General features: G+C 54.0%; 4 protein-coding genes across 8 annotated transcripts; 1 reads left to right on the forward strand and 3 right to left on the reverse strand.

Moving 5' to 3' along the window:
* Positions 1-2,573: 2,573 nt before the first annotated feature.
* On the reverse strand, positions 2,574-7,835 carry LOC119091490 (uncharacterized). The gene is made up of 8 exons (XM_037214291.1): positions 7,749-7,835; positions 7,278-7,715; positions 7,056-7,241; positions 6,416-6,616; positions 3,459-4,211; positions 3,201-3,314; positions 2,967-3,134; positions 2,574-2,885 (listed from the first exon to the last, which is right to left on the reverse strand). The coding sequence occupies exons 1-8, from the start codon at positions 7,833-7,835 to the stop codon at positions 2,574-2,576; spliced, it is 2,259 nt and encodes a 752-aa protein (XP_037070186.1).
* Positions 7,836-12,180: 4,345 nt separating this feature from the next.
* Positions 12,181-19,215, reverse strand: LOC119091849 (synaptophysin). Of its 5 annotated transcripts, none has more exons than XM_037214744.1 (6): positions 19,162-19,215; positions 17,298-17,374; positions 15,014-15,144; positions 14,315-14,516; positions 13,767-13,964; positions 12,181-13,269 (listed from the first exon to the last, which is right to left on the reverse strand). In XM_037214744.1, the coding sequence occupies exons 2-6, from the start codon at positions 17,352-17,354 to the stop codon at positions 13,147-13,149; spliced, it is 711 nt and encodes a 236-aa protein (XP_037070639.1). In that variant the 5' UTR covers positions 17,355-17,374; positions 19,162-19,215; the 3' UTR covers positions 12,181-13,146. The 5 variants fall into 5 exon arrangements, with proteins under 5 accessions (XP_037070639.1, XP_037070642.1, XP_037070641.1 ...); XM_037214747.1 differs by having other exon boundaries at positions 19,139-19,173; XM_037214746.1 differs by having other exon boundaries at positions 19,105-19,164.
* Positions 19,216-19,451: 236 nt separating this feature from the next.
* Mt2 (tRNA (cytosine(38)-C(5))-methyltransferase) lies at positions 19,452-23,315 on the forward strand. The gene is given in 7 exon segments (XM_037214292.1): positions 19,452-19,801; positions 20,604-20,790; positions 21,107-21,305; positions 21,307-21,342; positions 21,344-21,397; positions 21,739-21,877; positions 22,286-23,315. Coding segments are annotated over 7 exon segments (1,146 nt in total). The 5' UTR covers positions 19,452-19,746; the 3' UTR covers positions 22,762-23,315.
* A 1,355-nt stretch (positions 23,316-24,670) lies between these two features.
* Positions 24,671-26,147, reverse strand: LOC119091492 (D(4) dopamine receptor-like). Its single transcript, XM_037214294.1, has 2 exons — positions 25,674-26,147; positions 24,671-24,697 (listed from the first exon to the last, which is right to left on the reverse strand). Exons 1-2 carry the CDS (start codon positions 26,145-26,147, stop codon positions 24,671-24,673), a joined length of 501 nt encoding a protein of 166 aa, XP_037070189.1.
* Between the last annotated feature and the right edge of the window lie 1,398 nt (positions 26,148-27,545).

Raw genomic sequence — 27,545 nt, forward strand, 5'->3', positions numbered from 1 at the left:
GTTTGAAGGTAAGAGTGTAGATGTACCTGTTTTATGATTATTTATTATATTTGCTACTTTACAGAAGATAATGTATGTACAATATTATTTTGTAACATAAGGTACTGATGCCAACCCACAACAGAAATCCAGAGGGTGGTGTACTCACCAATAAAATTTTGTGACCATTAGAGATAGGAATGAGATGAGCTAGAAAATCAGTCACCTGCATAATTTGCATGGCATGCATAGGGGCACAACCACATTATTATTACTCCCTGTCATAAAGGATACTTTTCATGACTAAGTGGTGGCAATGGTAATAATTAAGGAGATCTCATTTGTTTTGTTGTTGTTACATCTCAGTTGATTTTAAAACAACTTACCTGCTAGAAAAATAAAATAAGGTTGAGTCTTTTTCTATAGTAACATAGATATTATATTTACATAAATGTGGGAATTTTAAAAAGTAAATCTGTACAAGAAGATGGAGACAGCCTGCACTGGCAACACTGGAAACTGGTGCTGGAGCCATACTTGATGGAAAGAAAAAGCAGGTTTATCCAAAAAATATGCATTGCAAATCACAATGGATCGCGTATGGATGGAAGATGAAATGACAGCAAAGGTGAGCTGAAGTGGGTGTCGTTTTACCTTTTTAGCTTGGTTCATTCATTTGTTCGCGAACTCAGTTCTTACCCACCTGGTATACGCCAGTACACTTTGAAATAATTCCCAGATTTCAATAATGGCTCAGTTCACTCAATAAGCCCATGTCCAAGACCCATGTACTTCCCCGCCATCCGGGCCACAATAGCCCCAAACAGACCTGCTTTGGCATGTTTGGATCCGGTCAGCTGTTCGTCTCAACTGCGCAAGTTTGAACTGATGAGTTAAAGGAACACCACTAGCAAAATATAATACCCATTGTGACGTGCTACATTACGTTATGTTAATGTGCAAATATATCAGCACAATTTCATGGTACATGATTTCATTCACCCATGCTCTCAGTTTAGTCATCGAGAGCACAATGTGCACCAGAACAGCTCGGAGCTCAATTACATTGTCCAGCCAAACAACCGCTAACCGCACTCGGCACCTGCGCGTGCCCTTGCTTCCCGGATTTCAATGGGCGTACTTAAACGTTCATTTACTTAAAACTTAAACTTAAAAGTTTACACATGCATGTTAGCCAGTCTGTGGAGCTACCAATGTCGGTCAAGGGGACTGCAGTAACCCAGAGGTCTCGAGTACCGCCGCACTACCCACTCCCTTCGACAATCTCACACTACCTCCGGGTAAGCGGTGTGCCAGTGAGGTCTGAGTCGCCACCCTAACGCGAAAACGATGAATTGCAGGCTGTTGTCAAACTCCGGTGCTGTCCCTTCCTGAAGTCTCGTTCCCACGCCCCCCCCCCCCCCTCGCCCTCCCAGCAGCACGGTCCCCAGTTCCAATGGTCAACCCCCGAAGTTGTCAATATTTTATTAAGGCAGGTGTTTGGAGCCGCAAAAGCACTAGCTCGAACCCCAGATCATGCGCCAGGTACCCATGCATCTTAACTCCAGCGACGCTCCTGTGCTAGGTGCTTTGACGGGGCGCGCTTCGACCCAGCACGTTCACTGGCCAATGTTCACGCCACAGCTCGTCATAAACATTCGTCCACTTTCATGGTTTATTAGAATTTGATTGCGTAACAAAAATAATATCGGCTATTGCGTGTCCCTCAACCTCAACAATGCAAAGGATGGGCCAATCAGACAAAGCACAGGTGAATCAATCTAACGCGCTAGTGAACGGCAACGCTAATACTGAGAACAGTAACACATCTACAATGAGACTAACCTCTTTGGCATCGGAACTACAACATATCTACAATCAGGAAACTAAAACGCGATGTCGCAGACATCTCCCACGGACGGCACTAGTCTTTGGGATCGACGGACTATGGCGGGCCTACCGGCAGCCTATGACTAAACAAAGGCAACAAGCGTGCGTCGGATTTGAAATGACAAAATAAGCGCATCTAAATTGTCCGTGTTGCCTTCATCACAGCTAAAATGCAGCTAAGGGTGTTGTTAGGAATGCTGGACATTTCATCTCCCACCCCAACGCGTAAAACGTGCACACCTTCACCAAAACCATTCCGCGGCGGTGGACTTGAGTTAGCCACGTTGGTGCCTAACGGTGACTCCGTCGGCGAGCAAGCCTAGCACCCTCGGGAGTCGACAACGCACAGAGCAACCGGCGCCCGCCCCTCTGCCCCTGCCTGGAGGCGCGACACCGAACATAGTAGGCGGGCCGTAAAGCACCGACAGGCTGAGGCAGTCGCACCACCTCTGAACGGGATCGCCGCGGGCGGGCCAACACCGCAACACCACTGGACGAACCTCCCTGGACCCTGTCGGCTGCTCGCTGCTGGAAGCCCAGTGAGTCGGTCACTGCTGGATCACCATGCCCCAAGAACATTTGACGGTCGCCCACCCCTGCGGCCCGGCGAGCCGGGTCTCTGAGGCAGGCGTCCCGGCTCCTGACGGGTCGGCCACCCCTGCAGTCCCGCAGGTCGCCCACCCCTGGAGCCGGCCGCCGGCCGCCTACCGGTCGGCGACCACAATCTGCGTCTGCACCTGGTCGGCGACCACCGTTTGGCGGTACGTCTCCACCGCGCCGTCGGCCAGCGCCGTGTTGGTGCACGTGACCGTGCACTGGCCGTCATGGCCGGCGCGCGTTGACACGCACGTCTGGTAGCCGCGCTCGCACGCCACCTCGAACAGGCGCACGCGACTGCCGTCGGAGCGCGTCGCCTCCGAGCTGGTGATGCACGGCGAGCCGGCCGGCGGCGCCTCGCCGTCCTCGCTGTCGCCACTCTCCGACACGTGCAGCGGCGTCAGCGGCGTCGACTCGTCCTCGGACGGCGGTGTGGGCGGCGGCGGCGGCACCCACTCATCCCCGGACGGCGGCTCGTCGCCGTCCAGCTCGCTGCCGGCCGCGCTGCTCGGCAGCTCCATACTGAGTGGCGAGGCGCGGCCGTCGTCGTCCAGGCAGGCGTAGGCCGGCGGCCGCAGCGGCGGCGGTGTCGGTGGTGGTTCCGCGTCCGGCAGCAGTTGCAGGTGCGGCTGCTGCACGTCCGGGCTGGCCAGGTCGTCGTCGTAGTACTGTGCCTCGTCCGCTGGCGGCGAGTCGCGCCCCGCCGCCGGCGCCGGCGGCGGGAACTCAAGCACCTGCGCGTGGAACGTGACGTTGAGCCGGTGCCCGTTGGCCGTGCTGCTGCCGGCGCCCGACGAGAGCGATGAGATTGCCGGCGGTTCGGGCCCGCCCACCACCGGCGCCGGCCGCTGCGGGGTGGACGTGGCGGCGCCCGGGGGCGGCGGCGCGCCGCCTGCGTCCGGCCGCTGTTGGACCGGGCACGCCACACGGCTTACCTGGCCGGCCGGCCGCTGGAACGGCCGCGGCAGGTCCAGCGGCAGCGCCCGCTCGACCGTCGGCGATGAGGTCAGCAGCGGCGGCGGCGGCGGCGGCGGCGGCAGATCGCGGCGCAGCAGCAGCGCCGGGTTCAGGCGCACACCCTGCGGGAGACGCAGCGCGCTGTCCGACTGGCTGTGGGCTGTGCCACGCGGCCAGCGGCCGCTGAAAAACTCGCGCCGCGCCGCGAAGTTGCGCTTGCTGTAGGAGCTCATCTGGTCGTCGCTCAGGGCCGTCTGCGTCTTTCCGGTGCTGCTAGTGTTTTGGAACAGGCCAGAGCTGCTGCTGTTTGGAATCACTCCACTGTTGCTGCTGCTTGGGACTGGTCCACTGCTGCTGCTGTTCGGGACCCTTCCACTGCTCGTGCTGTTTGGAACGGGCCCGCTGTCGCTGTCGTTCGGCACTGGTCCAGGGCGGATGCCGTTCGGCACCGGTCCCGAGTCGCTGCTGTACAGGGTCGCTCTCGAGCCGCTGCTGTTCCACGGCCCGTTGCTGCGGTCTTCGCCGGACGTCTGGCTGGCCATCTCCGCGCCGGCGGCGGGGGCCTGCAGCCCGGTCTCGCGGAGCCTACGCGGGGCGCTGGCCGCCCTCAGCGGCAGGTGGGACGGCCGCACCCGACTGACACCCCTGGTGTCCGACACGAGCGGCCCCAGCCTCGGCAGCGACCGCACCGCCTGATCGACTCGCAGCGGCGTCAAGGAATGCGTGGTGGAGGTTGGTGGGTTGAAGCGCGCTTTGCCATACTTCTGCGCAGCACTGAGCGGGTTATCCTGAAATCAGGCGGGCAGGCGTGGAGTAACGCAGCAAATTAGCCATACGCACCACGGTGTTGCGAAGCTACGCGAATGGTAGTCATTCTACGAAATTAGATGTAGACGAACCGGTCAACAAAACCAAACTCACGTTAGTCAAACACATTCCGAGCGCATGAAAGCAACTATTACACGCAGCGCGCTGTGCGTAGCCATCTATGGGGATCACGTGCAAAAACTGCAGGAAACAGGAATCATTTCACAGAGGACACCGCCAGGGATGAGTATCATGAGGAGCGCCGAATGGCGTCATCATTCATGAGGATCACGGAGCGAGACAGGACAAAATCAAACCAACGGGAAATCACCGACGAATAGAGAACGTCGGCCACAAACTGCCAGGGAGAACACTCCCAAGGATACCACGACCACAACGGACATGCCTCGGCGGGTTGCCTTTGGAATAGCAAGTCACGGACATCCCAGCGGCCTTCAGTCGCTAGTGGCAAGGTTCGATGGCGAATTTTCGGGGTCAGACGGGGTCCCTCGCTGGAGGAGTGCGACCACGTTATGTGCCGGAGACAGGCCGAGAGGAAGCCGGGATGCCAGCTTGATAACCCATTGAACAAATGTCCGTCCGGTGTGTTTCGAGTGACAGGCACGCCTCGGGAGTACGTGTGCGTGCCACGAGCGTGCGGGCGGGGCAACGGAGCAGTGGGCCGGATGTGGGAGCCGACGAGGCGGCCGGCTGATGCACCGCCACCCGTGACTAACCGCCGCCCAGTACCCGGACACCACACGAGGACTGTCGAGGAGTCAGCCGCCACATGCTACACACGGGGCTGACGGGCCGGGCCTGAACGGTCACAGGGTCATGCAGCGGGTCTGGCCGGACGGCGGATCGGACCTGGGCGGGGGCGGGGGCGGGGGCGGGCGGTGCCTGCGGCTCGGCGCGGTTCGGCAGCAGGTCGTGCAGCTCCAGCTCAGCCATCAGCTGGCTCAGGCTCGGCTCAGCGCTGGCGCTGACGCTGGGGCTGGGGCTGAAGTGCGGAGGGCGTGGCATCTGGAGGCATGCCGCGCACGCATGCCGTCACAGGAGAGGGGATGCCAGGCACCGCCGCATGCTCTAGAGCACTGCACACACGCACACACACCACGCAGCCGTGCCAGTTCAGAGCAAAAACGTGTGGCTGGGCGGAGCAGTGCCCAGTGTGTCACATATGGTGACGTTGTAGCAGCGGGGCCTGATTCGGGTTTCAACATGAAACATTGCAGCAAATGACAATGAACGTTGTAGCAGCCGGGCCTGATTCGGGTTTCAACGTTAAGCATTGTAGCAAATGATAACGAGCAAGTGCGTAATAACCGTACGTCAGCAATATCTTTATGCTTTAAAAATACAATTATGTAAACCGCACCAGCTCCACGTCTTATGACACTGATGTATTTACCGTTACTAAATAATCTGCCTCGACAGGTTCCAGCGCAGACCTGTCCGTTTTCTTTGTGGAAAAAATTATCAGGGGCATTTTACACCAGAAAATTGGTGCGATGTTGCAAATAATGAAAGAAATGCATCGTATAGGAATGAAAGACGCCATTCTGCGCAAGCCAAATCAATCATCAACCATATCAGCTCCAAGCATTTCTAGAGCAAGGTGTAAATTGTGACATCATTTAGTGTGTACACAACAGCTGCACAGCTTACTTGAATGTCACAGAGGTTCGTTACAAACCGATGTGAGATCGGTTAACAGGACATCAGCTGCGTGTGTTGTTCAGCTTGTATGATATACGCACAAGGGAGATTGCGAACATACTCAGAAAAAGAGCAGTGCCAGATTTCCATAGGTTACATTTCGAGTAAACCATCACAATGAAGGACTGGGGAAACGACGACTCCGATAATTTAGACGGTTCATGCTTCAAACGTAACCCCAGGCAGACGAACACGTTCATGCATTGTTGAGCACCCAGCACCAGCAGCGCCATGCAGAGTACAGCAGATATTAGCTGGCTGCTCTCACAGCACCCCTGGCTACGTGCCACTCTCCAACCACCACCGAGTTGCGAGAGACTGCCGTGCTGCACACGGAACAGAGGATAAAAGCGGCGAGGAGGTCAAGACCGACCGACGCCCAGAGTGCCGCCAACGCCACCAGTGCCGCGGCGGCGTGCACCCGGCGCGCGCACCCATTCAGCGCACCGTCCGCGCGCTGTACCTGTCCGTCCAGACGGAGGCTGTGCTGGCGGCTGGAGGCGGGCGAGCCGGCGAGCGACGGCTCGCCGTCGCGCTCCGCCGGCGGCCAGGGTGAGGCGCCGGCCGCTGGCCGCCGGTTCAGCGAGCACGATGAGCCGTGCCGCGTCAGCCGGTGGCTGGCCGGCTTGATGGCCGTCTCCTCACGCCAGCCGCCGGGCGGGCTCTGCCAGGTGGCGCTGCGAGCGTGCCGCCCGGTTCGCCGCAGCCCCGTCCACGGGTCCAGGCCGGCCGGGGACGGCTCGCGCGGTCGCGCCGTGCTCGCCGGCGGCGAGAGCGTGCGCGAGAGGCGCGGCGCGGCCGGCTTCGCGGCCGGCGTTGTGGCCGGCGACTGCCGCGGGGGCTGCGGCGCCGGGGCTTTGACGCGGCCGCGGCTCTCAGAGCCGGGCGTGGCGGGCCGCGCCGCCGGCGGCACCTGCGTCCGCCGCCACTGCCCGCGGCCGCTGTCGCTGGCGCGCGCCGTCTCGGTAGCTGCCGAGCATGAAGCGCGCCTCGTCCAGCTGGAGGTCGCGCTGCTGCGGCTCGGCGCGCAGCCCCAGCTCCAAGAGGTCGCGCAGCACCGGAGGGCAGACCTCGGGCCGCAGCGGCAGCGCGCGGCCGCCGGCGGCCGCCTGCGCGCTGATCTCGTCAGAGGTGAGCTCGGCCCACGGCGGCTCGCCGTGCATCAGCTCCCAGGTGAGCGCGCAGAACGAGTAGACGTCGGCTGGCTCACCGGGCACGCCGTCACGCAACACCTCGGGCGCCAGCCAGTTGTAGAGGGCGCCCTCCGCGCGGCAGGCCAGCAGGCGGCGCTGCGGCCGCGGCGGCCCGGCTGCCAGGCTCAGCGCGTGCTCCAGGCAGGCGAGCTTGGCGCGCGTCGGCGACAGCAGCTGCACGGCGTGCGAGGTAACGGCGCAGTGCAGCCAGCGCGCCGCGTGCAGGAACTGGAGCGCATCACACACCTGCAGCAGCAGCTCAGCGGCGGCGCGCGCGCCCAGCCGTAGGCCGCGCCGGTAGCGGCAGTGGTGCAGCGAGCCGAGCGGCACGCGCTCGAACACCAGCGCCACGCCGTCCAGGTTGTCGGACGGGCAGACGGCCATGAGCAGCAGCAGCGCCGGGTGGTGGAGCCGGCGCGCCGCCTCCAGCTCGGCGATCAGCAGGTCGCGGTGCGCGCCGGCCGGCGGCCGCTCCAGCAGCCGGCGCACTGAGACGGGCGCGCCCAGGTACAGGCGCGCCGCCATCTCCGTGTAGGCGCCGAGCGTGTACGAGCGCGCGCCGCCGTCCGGCTCGAGCGCGCGCTCGGCCGCCAGCGGCAGCACAGCCATGGCGCCCGGCTTGGCCTCCCCGCCGCCGTAGTAGACGGCGCCGAAGCCAACTGACTGCACCGAGCGCACGAGGTCGGCCATGTCCACCTGGTCGTAGCCCGCGGTGACGCGGCGCGGCGACTCGCCGGGCAGCAGGCGGCGCAGCAGGCCGCGCACGGTGCCGCCGCCGCTGCCCGAGAAGCTGTTGGAGCGCTCCAGCAGCGCGTCGCGGCCCGACGACGTCATGGCCGCCAGCCGGGCGTTCTCGATCAGCTGGAGCGTGCGGCGCCGGCGCAGCGGGTCCGGTTGTAGGCGCGCCCAGTCAGCCGGCCGCCGCCCAGCCAGGTCGAACAGGCGCAGGTCGCCGCCGCACTCCAGCAGCCGGCGCAGCAGACGACGCTGGCCGGCAAAGCACGCGCCGTGCACGGCTGTGTATCCGCCGTCGCAGCGCGCGTTTGGGTCGGCGCCGGCGCGCAGCAGCTCACCGGCGGCCGCCTGGCGCGCGGCGAACGCGGCGCAGAAGAGCGCCGTCTGGCCGGCGGCGTTGACGGCGTTGGCACTGCAGCCGCGCGCCAGGCAGCGACGCACGCGGCGCGGCCGGTTGGAGAGCGTGGCGCGGTGCAGCTGCTCGGCCAGCGGATCGTCGCTCACGGGTTCACCCAGAACCGCCGGTGCCGACGCCTCCATGGCGGTCGACGGCGCTTCAGAGTGCGCGTCCGCCCAAACAGTACCGACTGGCAGTATACTGAAGACGAGTGAAGCAGAAATATTACATCACGACAATGCCACCATGATCACTGTTTCAATATCAAAACTGGCACATCACATAGTGACATGATGCTGACTGGTACTTAAGTAGGGCAAGGTTATATTACTACTGAGATGGCACCCTGAATACTGACAAAAACACAAGATAAGTGATGGCAAAACAGTGTTGTTGCATCTATCCTATTCAAAGACATGTTAGCATGGCTTAGTATATATACAACACCTTCAATGAAAATTTTTTTAGCAACCATAACTAAACATGGTGTAACTCAGCCATCCATTACAGACAGAATCATTTTGGCAGTGGAAGGTCAGTTAAGGCAGTCATTTATTGCACAGGTGTATGTAAGGCTGTGCTTGCTGGTGACAGTGCAGTCCAGCTTGAGTCCAGTTAATTGGGTCACCATGCAATAAGCCCCTCAACGCAGCCACCCACAGCTCAAACGTGAGAGATAAATCAGTGCTCATGTTGAGAGAGCATTGTTTGGCATCGCAGATCTACAGCACACAGCAGAAAAGCTTCCAGACACTGTAAGAGGTATTTTCTTGATTGTTCCTGACATGAGTGTTATTTTTTACAGGAGTCCTTAAGGCAGCATCCTGTGAAATCTTAGAACTTACTTGCAATCAAACTGGTCAGAGGGTCCCTTTATCATATATGTACTGCCCAACTCACTATCTCTCCAGCAACCAAATGTTAGCCTAATGTGGGTTGGTTAAGTTCATTGCCAGCACTGCGCACTAAGCCTGTGCACAGTGAGCCACTGCTGGTCTCACAGCAGGCTGCGCAACCAGGCCAGTATACTGCTGACAATGTAAATACTGCAAGCTTTGCATGCACAGCCATTTATTAGTGGCATATATGTTTCACATTGGCCAAACTGAGTCTGCCTATACCGAGGACCAGCATCTGAGGCCGTTGCTGCTGATGGGAATGATATTGCAGGACTTTACAAATAAACAATGATGCCTTTCAAACCATTAAGTGAAAAATTGAGCTATTGGAAATGAAATGTATTTAAATTGATGCTTTCAAAACAAAATATAATTAAATACCTTTGACTGATAGCATCTTGTTGTTGTGAATGGTGGATATCAGCATCCACCTCAAAGCCATTCACCAAACATTGCAGAATGCAAATGTTGGTACTGGTGATCAATACCTCCCAGTGAAAAATATTCATAATTCATTGAAGGTACATTTTTATAATTTTATGATAAATGGCAACAACCTAATTAGGATGGATAAATAACTGCATGCTTCCAAAAAGGCATAGCTATTTGTATGATACACCACATATGCCCCATACTGAAAAAGCAGATGATGACAATGGAAACATGCAACAACTATATGGAAACAAAAATATATAGTGAAACACAATTTTTCATTACATGATCAGTGGTCAAAGGAGTGGCTGCTCCCCTTTAGTGCAGCAAAGTGCAAAATAATGCACATCGGGAACTGCAACCCGAGGCTGACGTACTTCTTGGACGGTGCCGAAATCGCGGTCGAGTCCACCGAAAAGGACCTCGGGATCTTCGTGGATTACCGGCTCCAGTTCCACGTGCAGACCGCGGAAGCGATCTCCAAGGCCAACCAGATGCTGGCGGTCGTGAGGCGGTCTTTTGCCAATATCGATGCTCGCACCTTGCCATTGCTTTTTAAGATCTTAGTACGTCCGTACTTAGAGTATGGCAACGTTATCTGGGGCCCGTTCGGCAAACTGGACCAAAAACGGCTGGAACGAGTTCAGCGACGAGCTACCCGGCTTGTCTATGAAGTGAGGCGCCAGCCATACCCTGAGAGGCTCAGACTCCTTCAGCTGCCCTCACTGTACTATCGTCGTCACAGGGGAGACATGGTAACAGTGTACCAGCTATTTCATGGAGGCATGTCGCTATCGGAAGAGGAGTTCCTGACAAGGCACAACTCTGAGGTGACGATGAGGACACCAATGGCAGCTCAGAAAACCTCGAGCTAGGACTCTCAGTCCGTCGCAACTCGTTCGGGTTGTCAACGACTGGAACGCTCTTCCGCGAGACTGTTTGGTTACCGGACCGGGAGCCTGACGAGACCGGGACCTACAGGCCTAGTGGCCTTTTACAATTCCCGATCACCATAAGGTAAGGTAAGGTAAGGTAAGGTATGATGTGACACAAACTGTATAAAGCACAGAACAAAAAATTAGTCATGATAATGACAAGAACACAAGTGGATTTAATTCATGAGGCAATATGATTAAATAGGCTCTAAGCACCTTCATGCTTAGAGCCTATTTAGACCCAATAGAGCCCAAGCTTTCTCAGTTGTCTCATAGCTGGCAACTTTTAGTAACAGCATCTATTTTATGCAACCATTGTTTAACAGGGGCCTAATCTGATACCAAATATGACAGCCTTGAAAAGAAAATCAGATAAGCAGGAGCAAGACCATAGTTTGACCTTACCACTAAAGCTGCAAAAATTGTTGCTTTCACTTTAAAAACTCTTTTATTTCATCATCACTAAGATATTTGCTTCTTCATGTTTGTGGCACCTAATTTATGGTTGGACCTCATTATATCAAAGGCACATGCATACAGTATCAATAACTCACAAAATGACAAAAAAACACACAGAGTGAAGTTCAATGACTTTTTTATGTTTGAAATAAAACAAGGTTTTCACCCCTCATTTATTCCCTCTCCCATGTCATTCAGAAGTAGGTGTCCATGAAATGTGAAGACTAAGTAACGTCCCAGTCAAATAAACGCTAGGCAGCTACCTTGAAAAATGTTGTTCAGTACACAAGTGTCCATAAACCTAGGTATGTAACAAGGATTTGCATAGATAGGAACAAGAACGTGACAGCCGCACGAAACATGAGTCACGAATATGTGCTTGCCCCTGGCGAAGACAACACATCAGTACCTGCGTACCTGCATGACTATCCCAGTGGATGCACTACTTCCCACGGCTCTTGCTACCTCCGGCGCTTACTCGCATGGTGTTTGGTATGCATAAATGTCGATGCCAATGGGCTACGGGAATAAACTAGCAAAACACCGGACAATCGCCGGCAGAACCTCAGATTTAATTACCTTGTACAACACCAGCGACTTCGCCGCGCAAATTGGCGTGCTTCACTGCATTTATCAATAATCCTGGGTCATATCCGATTTTTTCATTGGTATGTTTAGCTTATTAATCAGCATTGATATTTTTGAGTACATTTGAATTTTATTTTGTCGCTTTTGGCTACTGTGTTTATCAATTTTGTCGCATTTCTGGAGAACAAATAAAAGGTTTTTGTTTACCCCACTAGGGACGGTAGTATCTACTGGAACAGTAAACGGCGAGCATTCTTTGTTTTTTAACGCCCCAATTAACACAAGAGCCTTGGGCCGGGGTAGGTGCTGCGCGCTTCACGGGGCATTACCCGCGAGGACAATACCGGTATTAACTAGCTCTAGATCCTAAACCAAGCCCCACGAACGACTCCGTCGCAGAGCTGCAGAACTTGTGGTGTTCTGCTTTCAAGGTCAGGGCCGTAGGTACCGTACGCCGGGGGAGGGTGCGCAGGGCCGTGCTCCCCCCCCCCCCGCTTGTGAAGCCTCGCACTAGACGCCGGACGATACCGCGGGAACTTGGATGCGAGAAGATCGTGCGATGTCCCGCTGCCCAAAACGGTTGCACAGCGTCTTACACATTTTCTTTATTACGCTGTTTGTTTACAGGATTGGCGTGAACGGAGCAGATCGGACCCATAGTAACGATTGATTTATATCTGGATCCTTCTCGTTGTGCACACCGTTGGCCGCGTCGAGCTGTGACGAGCTGATTTCATCGCCACGGAAGAGCGACGCCGAACCAACCACACATTAGAAACACTCCAGAGGCGAGAACGGGACGGGCGCTAAGCCTGTTAGCACGCGGTCCTGTCGTCGCATCATGAGACATGAAGCTCGAAACTAGGGCAGGAGCACGCCAAGGTGACCTCCATCCTCGGCTTGCATGGCATGGTTCATCAACCGCAATAAGCCATTAGAAGAGGAGCAGATGGTTTAAACTCATAAAGCACAACTGTGCGCTTCCTTCTCCATCCACTTTCCGACATACATAGCATTGCTGAAACCAGTCTTTGGAGGGTATTTGTCATTCACACATATTAAAATAAAACCCCAATTTATCACGGATTAACAGGCACTTTCAGCACACAGATGCATGAACTCGCGTTGGTAATCTGGTTAACACCGAAAAATTGAAACGCGAATCGCACCCTCTGCCTCGCGATAGCGGCCGATGGCGCGACCACGCCCTCATTATGCTCGACGGCACGTACGGCAGCATGGCACGCCACATGGGCCGATCACCCCACGTGCATGGTCCGCCCCCAGCCGGTGCCGGTACGCCCCGCACCGCCCGCCGGCGGGCCGACCCCGACGAACACAGACCTCACAGCACCACAAACGCCCGACCACCGTCACAAACGCACGTGCAGGGGTCGACCGGGGCCCGCCGCCAGCTACGGTGTGAGCCGGGCTGGGCGTCGTCGACCCGGAGCGTGGCAGCCCCAGCTGGCCGCACGGGCGCTGGGCCGCCGCTGCGCCGCGCCGGCGAGGTGCTCGCGAGGTGCAGCAGGTGAAGTACAGGGAGCCACCAGCCCCTAGATGTTGCCAATGTTGCCCGTGTCGCTGTCGGGCGCCTGCGCGGTCTTGAACCAGGGCGTCTCCTTGTAGAGGAACCACATGTTCGAAGCCCACAGGAACATGTTCAGGAAGCCGATGAGCTGAAAAACAGGGCGGCGTCAACCAGTCGTCATTGGAACAAAGGACGCGCCCAACAAAGCACGTGAATGCCGTTCCGTGTCATTCTTGTTGTTAGCTAACATCAGCTACATAATCAAGGATTTACTTGAAAAGCATTTTTCATCGGATCTCCCACGGAGTTAAGAAGGCGTTGCATTTCAACGCCACCAGCTAGCTCACTTTCAACGCCAACGACACTACCTCACGCTCCAAAGTAGTTCACCCGTATCTAAAACCTAAAACAAGCTGTCTTTTGGATCGTTTTCTGTACCCGGTATGTTTCAGCGTTTCTTGGAAATGTGTGCGGTCCACACGTCAGGTGTTTCAGGCGCAAGCGCTCCATGCTACAAAGTCAACATATCCCTGTGATATCACCGCAAAACACGACGCCGCATCATCAAAGCTGTCCTGGATTCGGCCACAACGTCGGCACCATAGCCGCCAAGGACGCCAGCACGCTCTCCCGCCGGCGACTCACCAGCGAGATATGCAGCTTCGCGAAGGAGCCGTTGAAGTCGTCTGGAGCAAACTCGCAACTGATCTGCTGGTTGGTGGCGCACACCTGGTTCAGCCACAGTTCGGGGTTGCAGCCTGCTTTAAGTGTGCCCGTGCCGTCGGCCCAAGCGGACGAGGCCGCCAGCCACAGCACGGCGAGCACGCCGTGTACGACGAAGTCCTGCCGGCGGGCGTCGAGCTCGTCAGCGGAGGCCGCGCGGCCTACGCGCGGGTCCCGACACTCCGGCACCCGATCGGTGGCCACACCGCGGCGAGCGAGGAGCAAGCCGCGTCGGGGCGCCGTGGGATACGGTGCAGCCAGAGGTATAGGGGACGTCACCACAAGACAAGACAGACGTGACAAGACAGGCAGACTGATAGCTTGTAACCCTGCCCGGGAAAACCGTCAAGTCGTCGCCCGACGGTACCGGGGGTTCTGCTACCACCCCTAGCGCACCTGAACATCGCAATCCGGTCACGTCGCAACAGCTCGCGGTGGCAGCGAGTGCTGCCAGTCCATGGCACACTCACGGCACTAGGCAGGAACCGGCTCTCCGCGTATCGCTCGCTGAAGAGCGTGTACCCGGCCAGGGCGGCCATCGAGTACAGCATGCAAACCACGCCGATCGCCACGAAGAACTTGGCGTCCGACGAGACGTCCGTTTGGAAGTGGAACGACGCCTGCACGGCTGGCTGGTTGCACACCTGCTGCTTCAGAAACACGTGGTCCAGTCTGTCGGCACGTCACAGACAGGTTGTTAGCCGGACCCAATCACCTAGTGCAAGATGCAGTCGGAAACAGACGAGAGATATGCTACAAGCACCCTGCTGCGATGTCGGCTTCTCAGCTGGCTGAACCATATTGCCCCCAATTTCTGTTTCTTTTTTTGGCATGTTCAGATCACCGTAGTCAGTAGAAACTCAGAAATCGGTAACGTTATAAAAAAGACTGCTTAACTCAGAAAACTGAGACATTCCGTTGTATCAAGTAAGTCAAAAGAGTCCCAATGTTTGTTCCTCGTGTGTACTGTTTCCGACTCCGCCGACAGCTTAGCAAGAGCACAACGCTACAACACGCAAACACACTGTGATATGGCGCGAAAACCCCCCCCCCCCCCCCCCACATACACACACGGCAGCTATGCGTGGGGTTTATCAGGCTGTGACATCACACAGCCTGCTGCAGGACCGCGCGCCGCGTTTCCGACCGATGATGCGCGCGTGACTCACGCGAACGGGTAGACCACGTCTTGCCGCACCACGTCCCTGCCTCCGGTGGCGTTGCAGGCGCTCACGGTCGCGTGGAACGTGAAGTGCGTGCTAAAGCTTGTGGTGGTGGCGAACGCCAAGATCGCAAAGAACTGCCGGCCACAGCGGGACGCAATCGGCACAAGGCACGGTTGTTTTTTAACACGCGCCCTGGTCGGGGTCTTCAGCCAACCGCGTCCGGCCGGGGGAGAGGGGAGGGGGGGGGGGGGGCAGCTGACTTCTCCCGCTGGGATCTCAAACTTCCACACTCAATATGAGAAAAAAAAGATATCGCTTTGAAGATCTCGTTAAATTGTGAAGAACGCCAACCAATTTTTCACCTTGGGTCAATTATGAAGTCAAGCAGAGATCACAAAAGGTGAAAAACGGTCGTTCGGATATATACAGTAAAGAGCTATGTTAACACGCCAAGGTACGGCAGGACGGACATTGAATGCGCGGAAATAAGCGATAAGACTGTGGGGAATCCATTCCTATTTCTGTATCCCCATATGGGTTAGGTAAGATGACGTCCAGTACAATGTTTTCTGTGGTCAGAAATAGTGTATTGTGCGTCTACAGGTATTTAAGATCACATAGTTGTTGTCTACGTTATACATAGTTCCTTAAACTGGCAATGTATTTGTAACAAACCATGAGCAGATACGTTGGTATATGAAATTATAGGTCACCATCCCGACAAACACGACAAGGGGGTGGTTAAACATGCCACACTAGTTCATCTAGCCTCTTTGCTACTGGCAACATAGGTGATTGACCTTGGATAGCGTTATATGACCTTGTATGTCCTCATATGACCTGTTGTGACATCATTATACATTAAAATTATATCATGTGTTTTCAAAAGAGTACTCAAGTTCTGCATCCAGAATTACCTCACAAAACTGCCTACATTGAGCTTAGCATGTGTTTTGCAACAGGTACCCATACAGACAGGTCATGACCTGGGCCAATGTCATGTGGTCTGTGATGATATGATGGTTGCACATCTAAGTTAGTACTCTTTTACTCATAAACAAACACCAAAACTACAGAAAAATATACACAAATTTACATTAGCTGTGAATGATTACAAAAATTGGCCTGACTTCAGGTCACTGGCCTACCTCTTTCACTGAAAGGAATAAAATGTAGGTGCTGTCATCTTTTTATGCTACAACAAGCTTGAAGAATGGGAAATGTCCCACATAAATATTTTATGTGGTCAAAGTTTTTACAGGCTGATCTCTTTGGCCTGACCTGCATCACTGATCTTGGTAGATCAAAACTTCAAATTTGCAAAAAAGTAACATACATGGATGAGCAGGTGCAGAAAATGTTGTAATGCAGTGAGACTTCATTTTTCCCAGTGCTCAAAAAACTGTAAGGGGGTGGTGAACTCCCCTCCTGGCTGGTGCCAGTAAAAGGTTTTAGGACTTTCAAAATTGCCAAACATAACACAAGGTCATTACCATTTTTTTTACAACAAAGCATGGTGACACATTACAACACCCCCAAAGTATGCAAATCTACTTATCCTTCAGTCATGACAATTACATTAAGATTATATTGGTGTCACAGGGCCAGATTCCAGGAGTAAAACTGGTGGCACCAGCTTGCTCTGAATACCAGCGATACATGAAATTATGCATGCAGGCTGCCTTTTTCCATATGATTTTTCTTCTCTTGTCATGAGCTATCTGTGGGCTTTCACCTGAGCATGAGTCAAAGCTATGAAAACATTATCCTTCTCAACAAGGGGATTTAAGAAAAAGTGACTGACTTAAGTGCCACAAGGGTACTCATGTTTGAAAATAACAATTTAAATGTTGTGGAGTATATTATGGAAATTGTTGATTTAGGTCCTTCTCAGTTCAAACAGAGTAAAAGTCATGGAAGATCAATAGTGGTCAAATGATAAAAGCAGGCACCTCAGAAAAGAATGAGCTACAAAAAGTAATAACTTGTAAATTTTAAACATTCCATTCCAATATCCTACAGCAGCTCAACATTTCAATTTTTGCTTGATTTCTGACAAAAATATCTGGTGCTGTCATGATGCCAGAGAATCTGTGAAATAACAAAGTGCTTGCAGTGGTATTCAACAGAGAATTTTATGAGCCCTGGTAAAAAGGCTACTTTGAAAATGCCTAACTTTACTTCATCATACTACCTGGCCATAATGTGAAAAGCTGTGAGTGATGTGCCTGGTATATTTTTTAAACACAATGCCAATAGCACCAGGACATTGGATACAGATACTTACAAACTGGAGAACTTTCATGAAGCCCCTGGGCTCCTTGACAGCATCAAAGTTCAGCATGGTTGCACTTTTATGAGGCTCTGAAACCATAAAACATGACCACACTGCATTAACAGTTGACGATGATGGTGATGCCAATCTGGGCTTAAGGGCTCCAACTACAATGGTCGTATGGTGTCCATGGCACGAACAGATGCAGCATATAAAGTCAAATATACCATATGTAGATAGACTGATGGTCTTATGGTTGATACAGGTATTCCATTGGCAGTACAAAGCAGTGCACATCTTGAAAACATTTTACACATGCAGCATAATAGGGGGCATACCAAAAAATAGCCTCCTAATGGCCTGGTCCAGCCCTTTGTATGCCCTACAGCAAATTGGGAGATGGCTTAGTACAGAGACACAGCCAGAATTTGTAATGGAGAGGTTTGTAATGGACAGTTAACAGCTGCATACCATGCTTATTCACTTCAAACTAGCTCCCAGTCCTGTTACTACATTACAGCAATTGGGCCCTCAATGTCAATGATCATGAACATGTCCATGACATTTAAAAAAAGTTTTAGGTATCAATTGACTTCAGAATCATCTTCTGCAGTGTCATGGAGAAAATTCTGCTCAAACCTGACAAAGGGAGGGCACAGACAAGTCTGCTGCTGGTATGGCTTGCTTAGTACAATTTAGTTCCCTTTCAAATAGGTATCGAGAATTACATCCAAAAGACACAGCTCTCCACACAAACCTTTTATAAGACAAATGCCATGACGAGAGATGTGCTTTGGCACTAGAGAAGCAGGCTACTCAAGGCTACTCTTTTCAGGACAAAAAACTTCATGTCAGCTCATTTAAAGCTATAAAGAAATAGACTACTCAATGCCACTCTTTGCAGCACAAATAACCTTCCCCATGTCAGGCAATCCATGGCTGTTTGTGTTGCTAGTAGCAAACAAATGACTACATGAGACAACTAACAGCTAATCCAGGCTAAGACTTCAACAGTCCATTCATCTGTCCATCCTGATAGCTGTTTTTTGGAGTGTTTGCCCCCACCCCCCTCCCCCCAATCCACTCACTCTTGACAGCATGGGTTTGATTCACTTTAGGTGCTCACAATTTGCCCTTGACAGATGCCTGTGGCTGGCAACAGCACCTGCATGAAAAGCAAGATGATACCAGAGGGCAGAACAGACCATGCAAAGCATCATAACATTTTAAACTTTCACTGTGAAATTTGGCTGATGACCTGGAAAAGCATGATAGTGTGAAAGGGTTTTTGTCTACATTTTTATACTTTGTATACTGAAAAACACATGATTGTGATAATATTAATGGTTCAGGCATCATCAAACATTAGTCAGCTGTGCAGATGCGCACATGTCACAACATGCAAGCTGCAGGCATAGTCAAACACCCAATTTATCCTGTCAACCAGCTTTAATTGTTCACATGTCAAATACTATATCAGCCTTCATGAGGTCATGACAATTAGACTTGACAATGCTGACCTGAACAGACAAGTGTCACACACCCCATCATGTTTGCCAAATGCTGTATTCTCCCCACCATCCCAAATTGCTTAGATATCTAAATTACCATCAAAGAGAATGGGATAGGTACACGAGTAAGTCGAGTAAGTAAGTACATCTGTTTCAGAAAGCAGCAAATTACACGCCCAAAACCTGCCGTGTGCGCAAAGTTTTGCTTTGAGAAGTGCACAACCATGCATGGGACACATCCAACAGTGCCGGCCACCTTATTTGCGGCATGACAATTCAGCAGTAGCTGTCACACCAGGCTCAATTACAAGTAATGTAGCAGCACCAACACCCCTCCCTCACGCAATCGGCAGGCAATCACACACCCGACGGCCCCCGCCTGTTCCGATGGCTCAGTTTATTAGGCGCAAGGCGCTGGCGGCGCAAACGCACCAGTGCTAGGCCTCAATCTAGCTTTTTAAATATGACGTCAGAATAAGCCAGTTTTCTAGTATATTTTTCAGTGGAGTGAGTATAGCCATAGAATGATCTCGCGTGCATCGCTTTGAGCGGTAGAAAGTGGAAAGATAAATTTTGAAGAGAGCTACTGTATATGGTAGCATTATTGCACGTGATAAGCACTGGCTTATGTTACAGTTTTCGCGCATCACTGACATGGCAGATTTATAGTTTTCCGCATGGTTTCCCCTCACTGAGTGTGTCGTGAAGCCCCAATGATACGATACGCTTCGTCTCAAAAATGTAGAGCTAGAGGTCCGTGCGATAGTGTCGTTAATTTAGTCACGGGTCTTGGGTCGCGGATCTGACGCATTGTATGGATGCACGGTGCTAGGCGTGGTATGCTTCAGATGACAGCGACATCAAGTGCGAGGAGTTATGACGTGGGCTGTGTTCTTCAGCCATTCATAACGTATTGGTCGTGTGAATAAAACCGGACACCAGTCATCAAAATGAATGTTCTTGAGCTGTACAGTGGCGTAGGTGGTATGCACATGGCTGCTGAAGGTATGATCGTCATTTCTTGTTTGGTAGGGATGAGGGTTTGACAGTATTTGTGTTACCTTTGTGGGTCTTTTTCTGCCCTTGGTTACTGTTTTTTCCTGGACCACTAAATGGCCAAATATAGATAGTTTGGGCCCTAATCTCCCTAAAAATGTTAGTTACTGGCCATGGGTCAGGCTTTTAGCATATATACCAATCCATCATATCCATCAGGTAGCATGCATGCCAATCATGTGTGGTATGGACATAGATGTTCTTGCAAATTTGTGATGCTTCTGTGCTGTAAAAGTGATTGCTCTGGTTGTGGTGCATATCTGTCATCAATTTAAAAACATGAAGGGAACTTGAAAGAAATGGAATGTTATGATGGTAGCTAATATCTGGAAAAATATCTAATATAACCCAAGGCAGTAATGGCAGAAACAAGCCAAGGTTCAGGAAACTTAGTATGACATGTTTCTCATGCATGTGTGCCCTAGGATGAAGGTGCCAATGCTTTTCAAGCATCAAGCAGAGTGGATTTCCTTCAGATTAGTCCCTGGATGGTCCGATGCAGGCATACCTAATGCAAGTAGATTTGTGCTTCAGTGGGCACATCAAATATTTTTCAATCAATTGTGGCACTTGTGTGTTGTGTGTTTCAGGTTAAAGTTTATGCTGTGTACTATACTTAATTTCAGCTGGAATGAATGTGTTGTGATTTGTCCATACCCTAAATCTATCAGTCCCATTGCAATATAAACCCACAGTTATGCTGTGTTTGTGCCCTTCCTGCCCATAAATGAATGCTTTCTTATCACCTCAGATTCTGGACTGCCTCTTCTTGTGGTATCAGCTGTGGACATCAATACAGCAGCAAATGGTGTCTACCGCTACAATTTCCCAAAAACCCACCACTTGCAGAGAAACATCCAGTCATTTACAGCTGATGAGATGGATAAAATGGAGCTGGATGTAATCACAATGAGTCCACCTTGTCAGCCTTTTTCTAGGTGGGTTGAAACATGTACACTTAATCACCTAGCCAGGCAGAGGTGATTCAGTCAGCTGTTACATAAATCACCATTGTGGCACTGCCTTGCCAATGATGCATAAACTTACACCTGGATGCCAGTCATGCCATATATGAACCAGCATCCTGCATGTGAGTCATGTAAGCTTACAAGCTAGCTGCTCACCTCATGGAGCTGAGTTTTGAATCCAGATTGGTATGGACCAGTGTTGCCATCAATCTGAATCAGCTGGCCCACAGATCAGCACCACCTGCAGCACCGCCTGGGGCCGTGACTAGCCTCTGTCCCGCCACAGGCTCGGACGGCAGGCGGATACGCGGGATGCGCGCACCTCGTCCTTCCTGCACGTGCTGGACGTGTTGCCACGCATGCGCCGTCCACCGCGCTACCTGCTGCTGGAGAACGTGCGCGGCTTCGAGCGCTCCGAAGCGCGGGCCGCGCTGCTGGACACGCTGCGGCGACTGGGCCTGCACTGGCGCGAGCTGCTGCTGTCAGCCTGCCCAGCTAGGCGTACCTAACTCGCGCACGCGCTTACTACCTGCTGGCGCGCCGGCAGCCGTTCCCGTTCGATTCGCCGGCGGACGGGGTGAGTCGGCGGGCTGCGGGCAGCGCCGAGCAGCCGTCCGCTGCCGGTGACGTTCGCCGCCGGTGACGTTCACTTCATGTGGCAGGCCTGTCACAGTGTTGCGGTGCGGTTCGCGGAGCCCGGTGAAACCGGAACGGCAGCGGGCGTTGCAGCCATCGGCTGGGGTTGATACTGCTCGCCGTTGATTGTGGCTGATCATCGTGGTTGTTGCGCCAGCGCACCCATCTTCAAGAGCGTGCGACATTGAGGAGCGTGGGTCTGCGGCGCATTTCGTGCGCTCTGACGCGGGAGCGCATGCGCACAGCGGGGCGCTGCGGTGAGATCGCTCTCTCGACCGCCAGGTGCTGTTGGACGTGCCGTACTGCGTCTGCGGCTGCGACGTGTCGGACGCTGAGACCTGCCGCCTTTGTGACAGACCGGTGCTGAAGCGGCTCTCTCGGTACATGGCCGAGAAACGCAGCGGTGACAGCGACACGCCAGGTATTGTGCCTGTCGGCACGGTGGGCGGATTTTGCCCGAGGCAACAACACGCGATGTATCGGTAGGAAAGGACATTGCTAACGTCACTTTGTCGCAGATATCTGCATATTTCTCGGGCGTTTGCATCCTTTTTTTCCTGTCCTTTCCTCATTTTCGTCTTTCACTGGGCTCGTTTTGCTTTAAAACGGACTAGAGCTTGAATGCAGCTCTGTAGTTTTATGTGAGACTAGGCCATGGTCGGCTTATCACGGGCCGAAAGCCAGAGTGTAGATGGTGTTCCATTTTGCATTGCTGCAGTTCGCATCCCGTTCCCTGATTCCTTCCACAGATCCCAACATCCTGTCATGTGTGCTGGTTTTGGATTTCCCCCGATTCTCCCGTCCCACCGCCTCGTACCGCTCTCCCCAGAATGGGACATGACGCCAACTCTGGGCCGCTTCTTGGCCGGCGCTGAACCCGAGGACGTCGCCCCGCTCCTGCTGCCCGACCGCCTGCTGACCCGTTACGCCGAGCTGCTGGACATCGTGACGCCTGGCAGCCGCCGCTCGTGCTGCTTCACCAGCGGTTATGGACATCTAGTGGAGGGCGCCGGCTCTGTGCTGTTGCCCGGCGGCGCTGACGCGGAGGCCGCGCTCGGCGCCGCCTTCTCGTCGGCGCGGCTCCTCCCGGCCGGCGACGCGCGGCGCGCCGACTGCCTCCGGCCGCTTCAGCTACGCCGCTTCTCGCCGCGCGAGGTGGCGCGTCTCATGTGCTTTCCGGCCGAGTTCGCCTTCCCGGCGGAGCTCGGCACGCGCCAGCGCTACCGGCTGACGGGGAACAGTGTCAACGTGCGTGTGGTGGCGGCGCTCATGCAGCTGCTGCTGGCGGAGGAGGGTGGGAGTTAGCAGCGCGCCGCCTCGCTGCAACACGTGTCGGTGCGGTGACCGCGCGTTGCGCACGAAGAAGAGAGGGAGTGTGTTGGGTGCCGTTGGGTGCCCAAGGGCTGGTGCGCCACGTGGGGGTGGGTTGGAAAAAGGGTTCTGAGGTATTGGATGCGTTGGGGTGATGTATCTGTTACCCGGCCGCACGGCTGCAGCTCATCCCGTCACGTGGTTGTGAAGCTGTGGATAGTGTCGACATTGGCAGGGGAAATGTGACGCTCGAACCATACTGAGGCGCCCGCTTCGGCTTGCAATGTGCGAGTTAAGAGGATGTTAAGAGGATGTACTACCGGTGCTCCCGTGTTAGTTGTCCTTCATGTGTCTAGCAGGAAAGAGCTCTCAAGCAGCAGCAAATCGCCCGACGAGATATGACTCGCGGGACAGGGTCGGCGGATGGTGTACGTTGCGAACCTGTTGCAACTATTCTCGTGAGTAATGGCCCACTGGGGCCTTATTTGAGCCGAATGTTTGCTTTTGTGATCAATACGGCTTATAAATGAACCGTGCCACGCGCTGAATCCGTGGTGAGGATTGTAAGAGCGGGGTCTTTGAAGGACGTGGGCCGATATGTCACTTTGTATGTTTTCGGGGTTTGTGGCTGAGCGTCCTCAACGCTCTTCTGAGTTCCCTCCCCCCCCCCCCCCCTCCCGCCCAATGCGTATGAGTACAGAAGGGATTTCTGGGCCAACGAAATGCAGCAAGTGTGTGTGTGTGTCTGAATTGCTGATACACAAAGTCGTAAACGTATCACGATCTATAGCATCAGTACCATATATCATCATCTATATCACATCGGTTTCAAATTGGGATATCTCGACAACTTGGGAGCCGATGACATTTTTTATTTGGACACCAGGGTCACAAATCGGTGGCCGAAATCCGGGGAGAAACACGACTTTAAGGGTACGTTTGACCCACTCTTTTAGGTCAGCCCCCTGACCGTGGGGTTTTAGCAGGGACCGACCGCAATGGTGAGGGTCTGGTTTACTGTACGGCGCTGGAAACGCACGCCGCTCGTCCAGCCGTGTGTTCATGTTGAATGAGGGGCGAGACTGCCGGGAATGAGCGTGACGTCGTGGCATTCCTCCCCCTACGCTAAACATAGCTGGAAGCGTCCGGGCTGCTTCCTGCCGGCGACGGGGCGGGCTCGATGGGGTGTGCCGCATGAGAGGATTGGTGCGCTCGTCATCGGGCCCGGCTGGTTACGTCCCCTTCGCCCGCCGCATCTCCGGGTGTGACGCCACCCGGGGAAAGGACCACACGACTCGCCCACACTGAATGCGTTGCAGAACTCGTCCTTAGAACAACGAACAGTGTCGGGCTCGCCTCTTTGACATGGAGGCCGTGGGTAACGAACAGTACAAATCACGACAGTTGCATATAAATCAGTATTATCGGAGTTTGGGACATTTAGCAACAGCCATGTTCGTAATCGCGGTAGTGTATTGACACGACAGTTGACAACATTGGGATTACTTGATAAACACCGAGACAGCTAGACGTTGGGACACAGTAATTTGTAATGTACTTTGTTCACAACGCCGATGAGCCCCGAGTGAAAACTCAAGCCGTTTGTTAGTGAAAATTCCCGAAACATTAAACATTCCGCCACAGGCGAGCAACGTCCCACATTTGTATGTCATCCGATAGACACATGGAACTGGGCCGCCTGCCGGGATTGCCGTTGATGTGAACCTTGCCCTCTGTTGCCAAACACGGAGCCCATCCGTCTCCGGAGACTTCAAGCTCGCGTATACTGCCTCATTCCCCCCCCCCCTCCCTTCCCCTCCCACCTACCTCATGCGGTGGGATAGCGCGTGTACGTATAAACAGTGGCATAAAGGGTCCTGGAGGACAGATGCTCAAATGCCAGTCAGGGACACTGCGTCGGTTGCGGCCCCTGCGGCGATAAGAGTATGTCGGCCGGACGTCAGGCGCGAAGAGAGACCCGGAGGACCGAACAGGACCAATGATTCAGCGCCCAATTGAGTGGCCTAAGGACCGAGGGATTGGTCGAAGGCCGTATTTAGGATCCGGCCCGTTGGTATGGGCCTTCAAATGTTAGTCAGGGGGGAGGCTCTTGCGCCGATTAGGGCTGTGCGCCGAGCAACGCACAATAGAAAACAATGCGAAAGTGGTCAAAACTGCACACCTCAGTGCCGGAGGGAAAACTCATGAGACGTGCCCCGCAAACCTCTGAGCTAGCGCCGGAGATTTCAGTGCTTGACACACGGTTCAGTGCCTTAATTCCTTTTCGCACTACCCCAGCCGTTCGCGTCCACAGCTGACCGCAGCTTGCCTCGACGCAGGTGTGCCCACCTCGCTGACAACTCACCACTTACTGGTGCGGGGCATCGGCTGATGTGGTGAGAAGTTCATCCGGGGTGCTCGGGATGCATGGGGTTCGGCTCTTGACTACTGACATAAATCACCCTCACAGATCGAGGTCCCTGCATTCCACCATCGCCGGGGCATACCGGCGCCGTGGGACGTCTTCCGCAGGCAATCGAGCAAGCGATTTGCTCGCTCCCGTTCATCACCTTTGGGCAGAGGAGAATCACCACCCAGGTCTCTGTAAACATGCTAGATACCCGAAGGCCGGAAGTGATCTTATGCACGGCTGAAATATCGGCTAGTGCCAGTGCCTGGATCAAATTCGCTACGACGTTCGGAAGTATGAAAATGAGAAACATTAGCGATAGAGCTGCGATGGCATAGAAGCCCTGAAGCCGGAAGAGCTTTTGTGTTGGCTGGTTCCTCACAGTTGCGTGCACACGTTGGATTCGTCGTCCCTGCCGCCAGCCGATGAAACCAACAAACAAGTTGAGGCACAAGCAGGGCATGTAGGTCACGAGGACGAACAGGGACGCGGTTACTCGGAAGGCGGATGGAATGGACTCCCAGTGGTTACACATGTCGCTGTCGTCCCCGGACGCTCCGCGGAGCGCCATCCCGAACGCCCAGAAGAGCGCCGCGACGAGCCAGGAGGCGGCGAGCAGCAGCAGCCGATGCCGGTTGGTGACGATGTCGAAGTAGCGCAGGCCGTGCACGACCGTGACGTACCTCTCCACACTCAGCGCCAGCAGCGAGACGACAGTGGACGTGCCAAGGGCTGACCTCAGGAACAGCAGCGACGCGCACGCCCAGTCGGGCGGGGGCGTTGGCAGCAGCCTCAGCGTGCCCAGCACGGCCGAGATGACGCCCACCAGCGCCTGAGCCGAGGCCATGCTGGCCAGCAGGCGGTACATGGTCGCCTCGCGCAGCTGGCGCCGCCGCAAGATGGACACCACGGGCACCCCCGAGTTGGCGGCCATGACGAGGCCGATGATGATCTCGGTCGGCGCCGACATCCTGTCGGGCAGCGGCTGGGCCCCCGAGTGATGCCGCCGCTCCGCCGGCCGCCACCTCGGCTCTCGAGGTCGCCCCGTCGCCGAGGCAACGCCGCGCCGGCGATAAGGCATCCGAAGGCTCCGCTTCGAGGGATGTCTTGCGGGGATATCGCCTAATGTACCGGCATTCCACGAGGCTGGTGGTGATTGGCTTGTTATCCGACAATGGCGCGCTTTGAAGCCATCTTTCGGCTGCACAGTCGGCGGCCAGGATACTCAGTCGCCACGGATGGAGCTTGTAAGGCAGGCATGCCACAGGGATGTCAGAGTTGTCTGTCTGGGGTACGCAGCGTTGCCATAGCACGGGTGCAGCGTAAGTCTTGGTGAGGGGGGAGGCACAGTATTGACAATGGGCCTCCCGATGGCGAAAGCAAGCCCTCAAAAAATTACCGAATATGACCCGCTTGGTTTCGAGGGGAAGCAGTTTTCCCTATTTATTTTTATTTTTACCCCTCCAAGTGAAGCAGATGTAAAAAGCTGCCGGAAAATCCAATTATGTTTATATTTTGAAGTCAACGAACTGAAATCAGTGGGCGTTAAATGACTGCATGGAAAAAACCGCCGGCGATAATCATTTCACCTTGGTTCGATGGGCTGTCTTGAAACCAATAGAACTCAAAGGATTTACCGGATTTATTTTTGGGTTCCATAGAGATCTTGAGGTTCGTGTGGGCATAAATTGTATTACATCGAAATGAGGTCACAAATCTGAATTCACATTGCCATCTTAGGGTCTTCTGGAAATATTCATCCTTCATTCAAAATCGATCAATTAGTTCATTTGGGAGGCACATTATTCACATGGTGACACATATGTAATGGCCTTATTCCTCGGAAAAAGCTACAGGATGGAGATTGCATACTTTCCACTATATTTCTATTCTCCTAGGTTTTCTCGGAGCAATAAGGTTCGGAGAAACTTCTGTCTTATTTATGATAATTGATTTGTGATAAGAATTGTGCAATACAGTTTTGAACACGCGCTCTCGCAAGCAATGGCGCAGGCAGGGGACACAGGGGGGCGTGTTACTTTAGGTTCCGAGGGGCCCGAAGGGCCCCTCGCAATCCGCGATTAATGTTCCTATTTGAGGGCCCGAAGGGCCCGAAAAGCCAGCTGTAGGTCCCATTCAGGGGCCCGGCCCAGGACCGGGCACTCCAACGCCAGCCACAGGGCCTCGGGCGCTGATCAGGGGCCCACTGAGTCGATAAGGCCTATATTTTGGTCAGGCACCACCAGTGACGCATAGTTGGCTCCGTGGCGGCATGAGCCTGACGGTCCATTACCCAAGCAGGGACAAAGCCGGAGCCAGCGATTTACATTGTTCGGGGCCCCACAGCGCCTAACAGGGGCCTTATGTT

The sequence above is a fragment of the Pollicipes pollicipes genome, unplaced genomic scaffold, assembly GCF_011947565.3.
Source record: "Pollicipes pollicipes isolate AB1234 unplaced genomic scaffold, Ppol_2.1 Scaffold_3447;HRSCAF=4054_pilon_pilon_pilon, whole genome shotgun sequence".
NCBI lineage: Eukaryota > Metazoa > Arthropoda > Thecostraca > Pollicipedomorpha > Pollicipedidae > Pollicipes > Pollicipes pollicipes.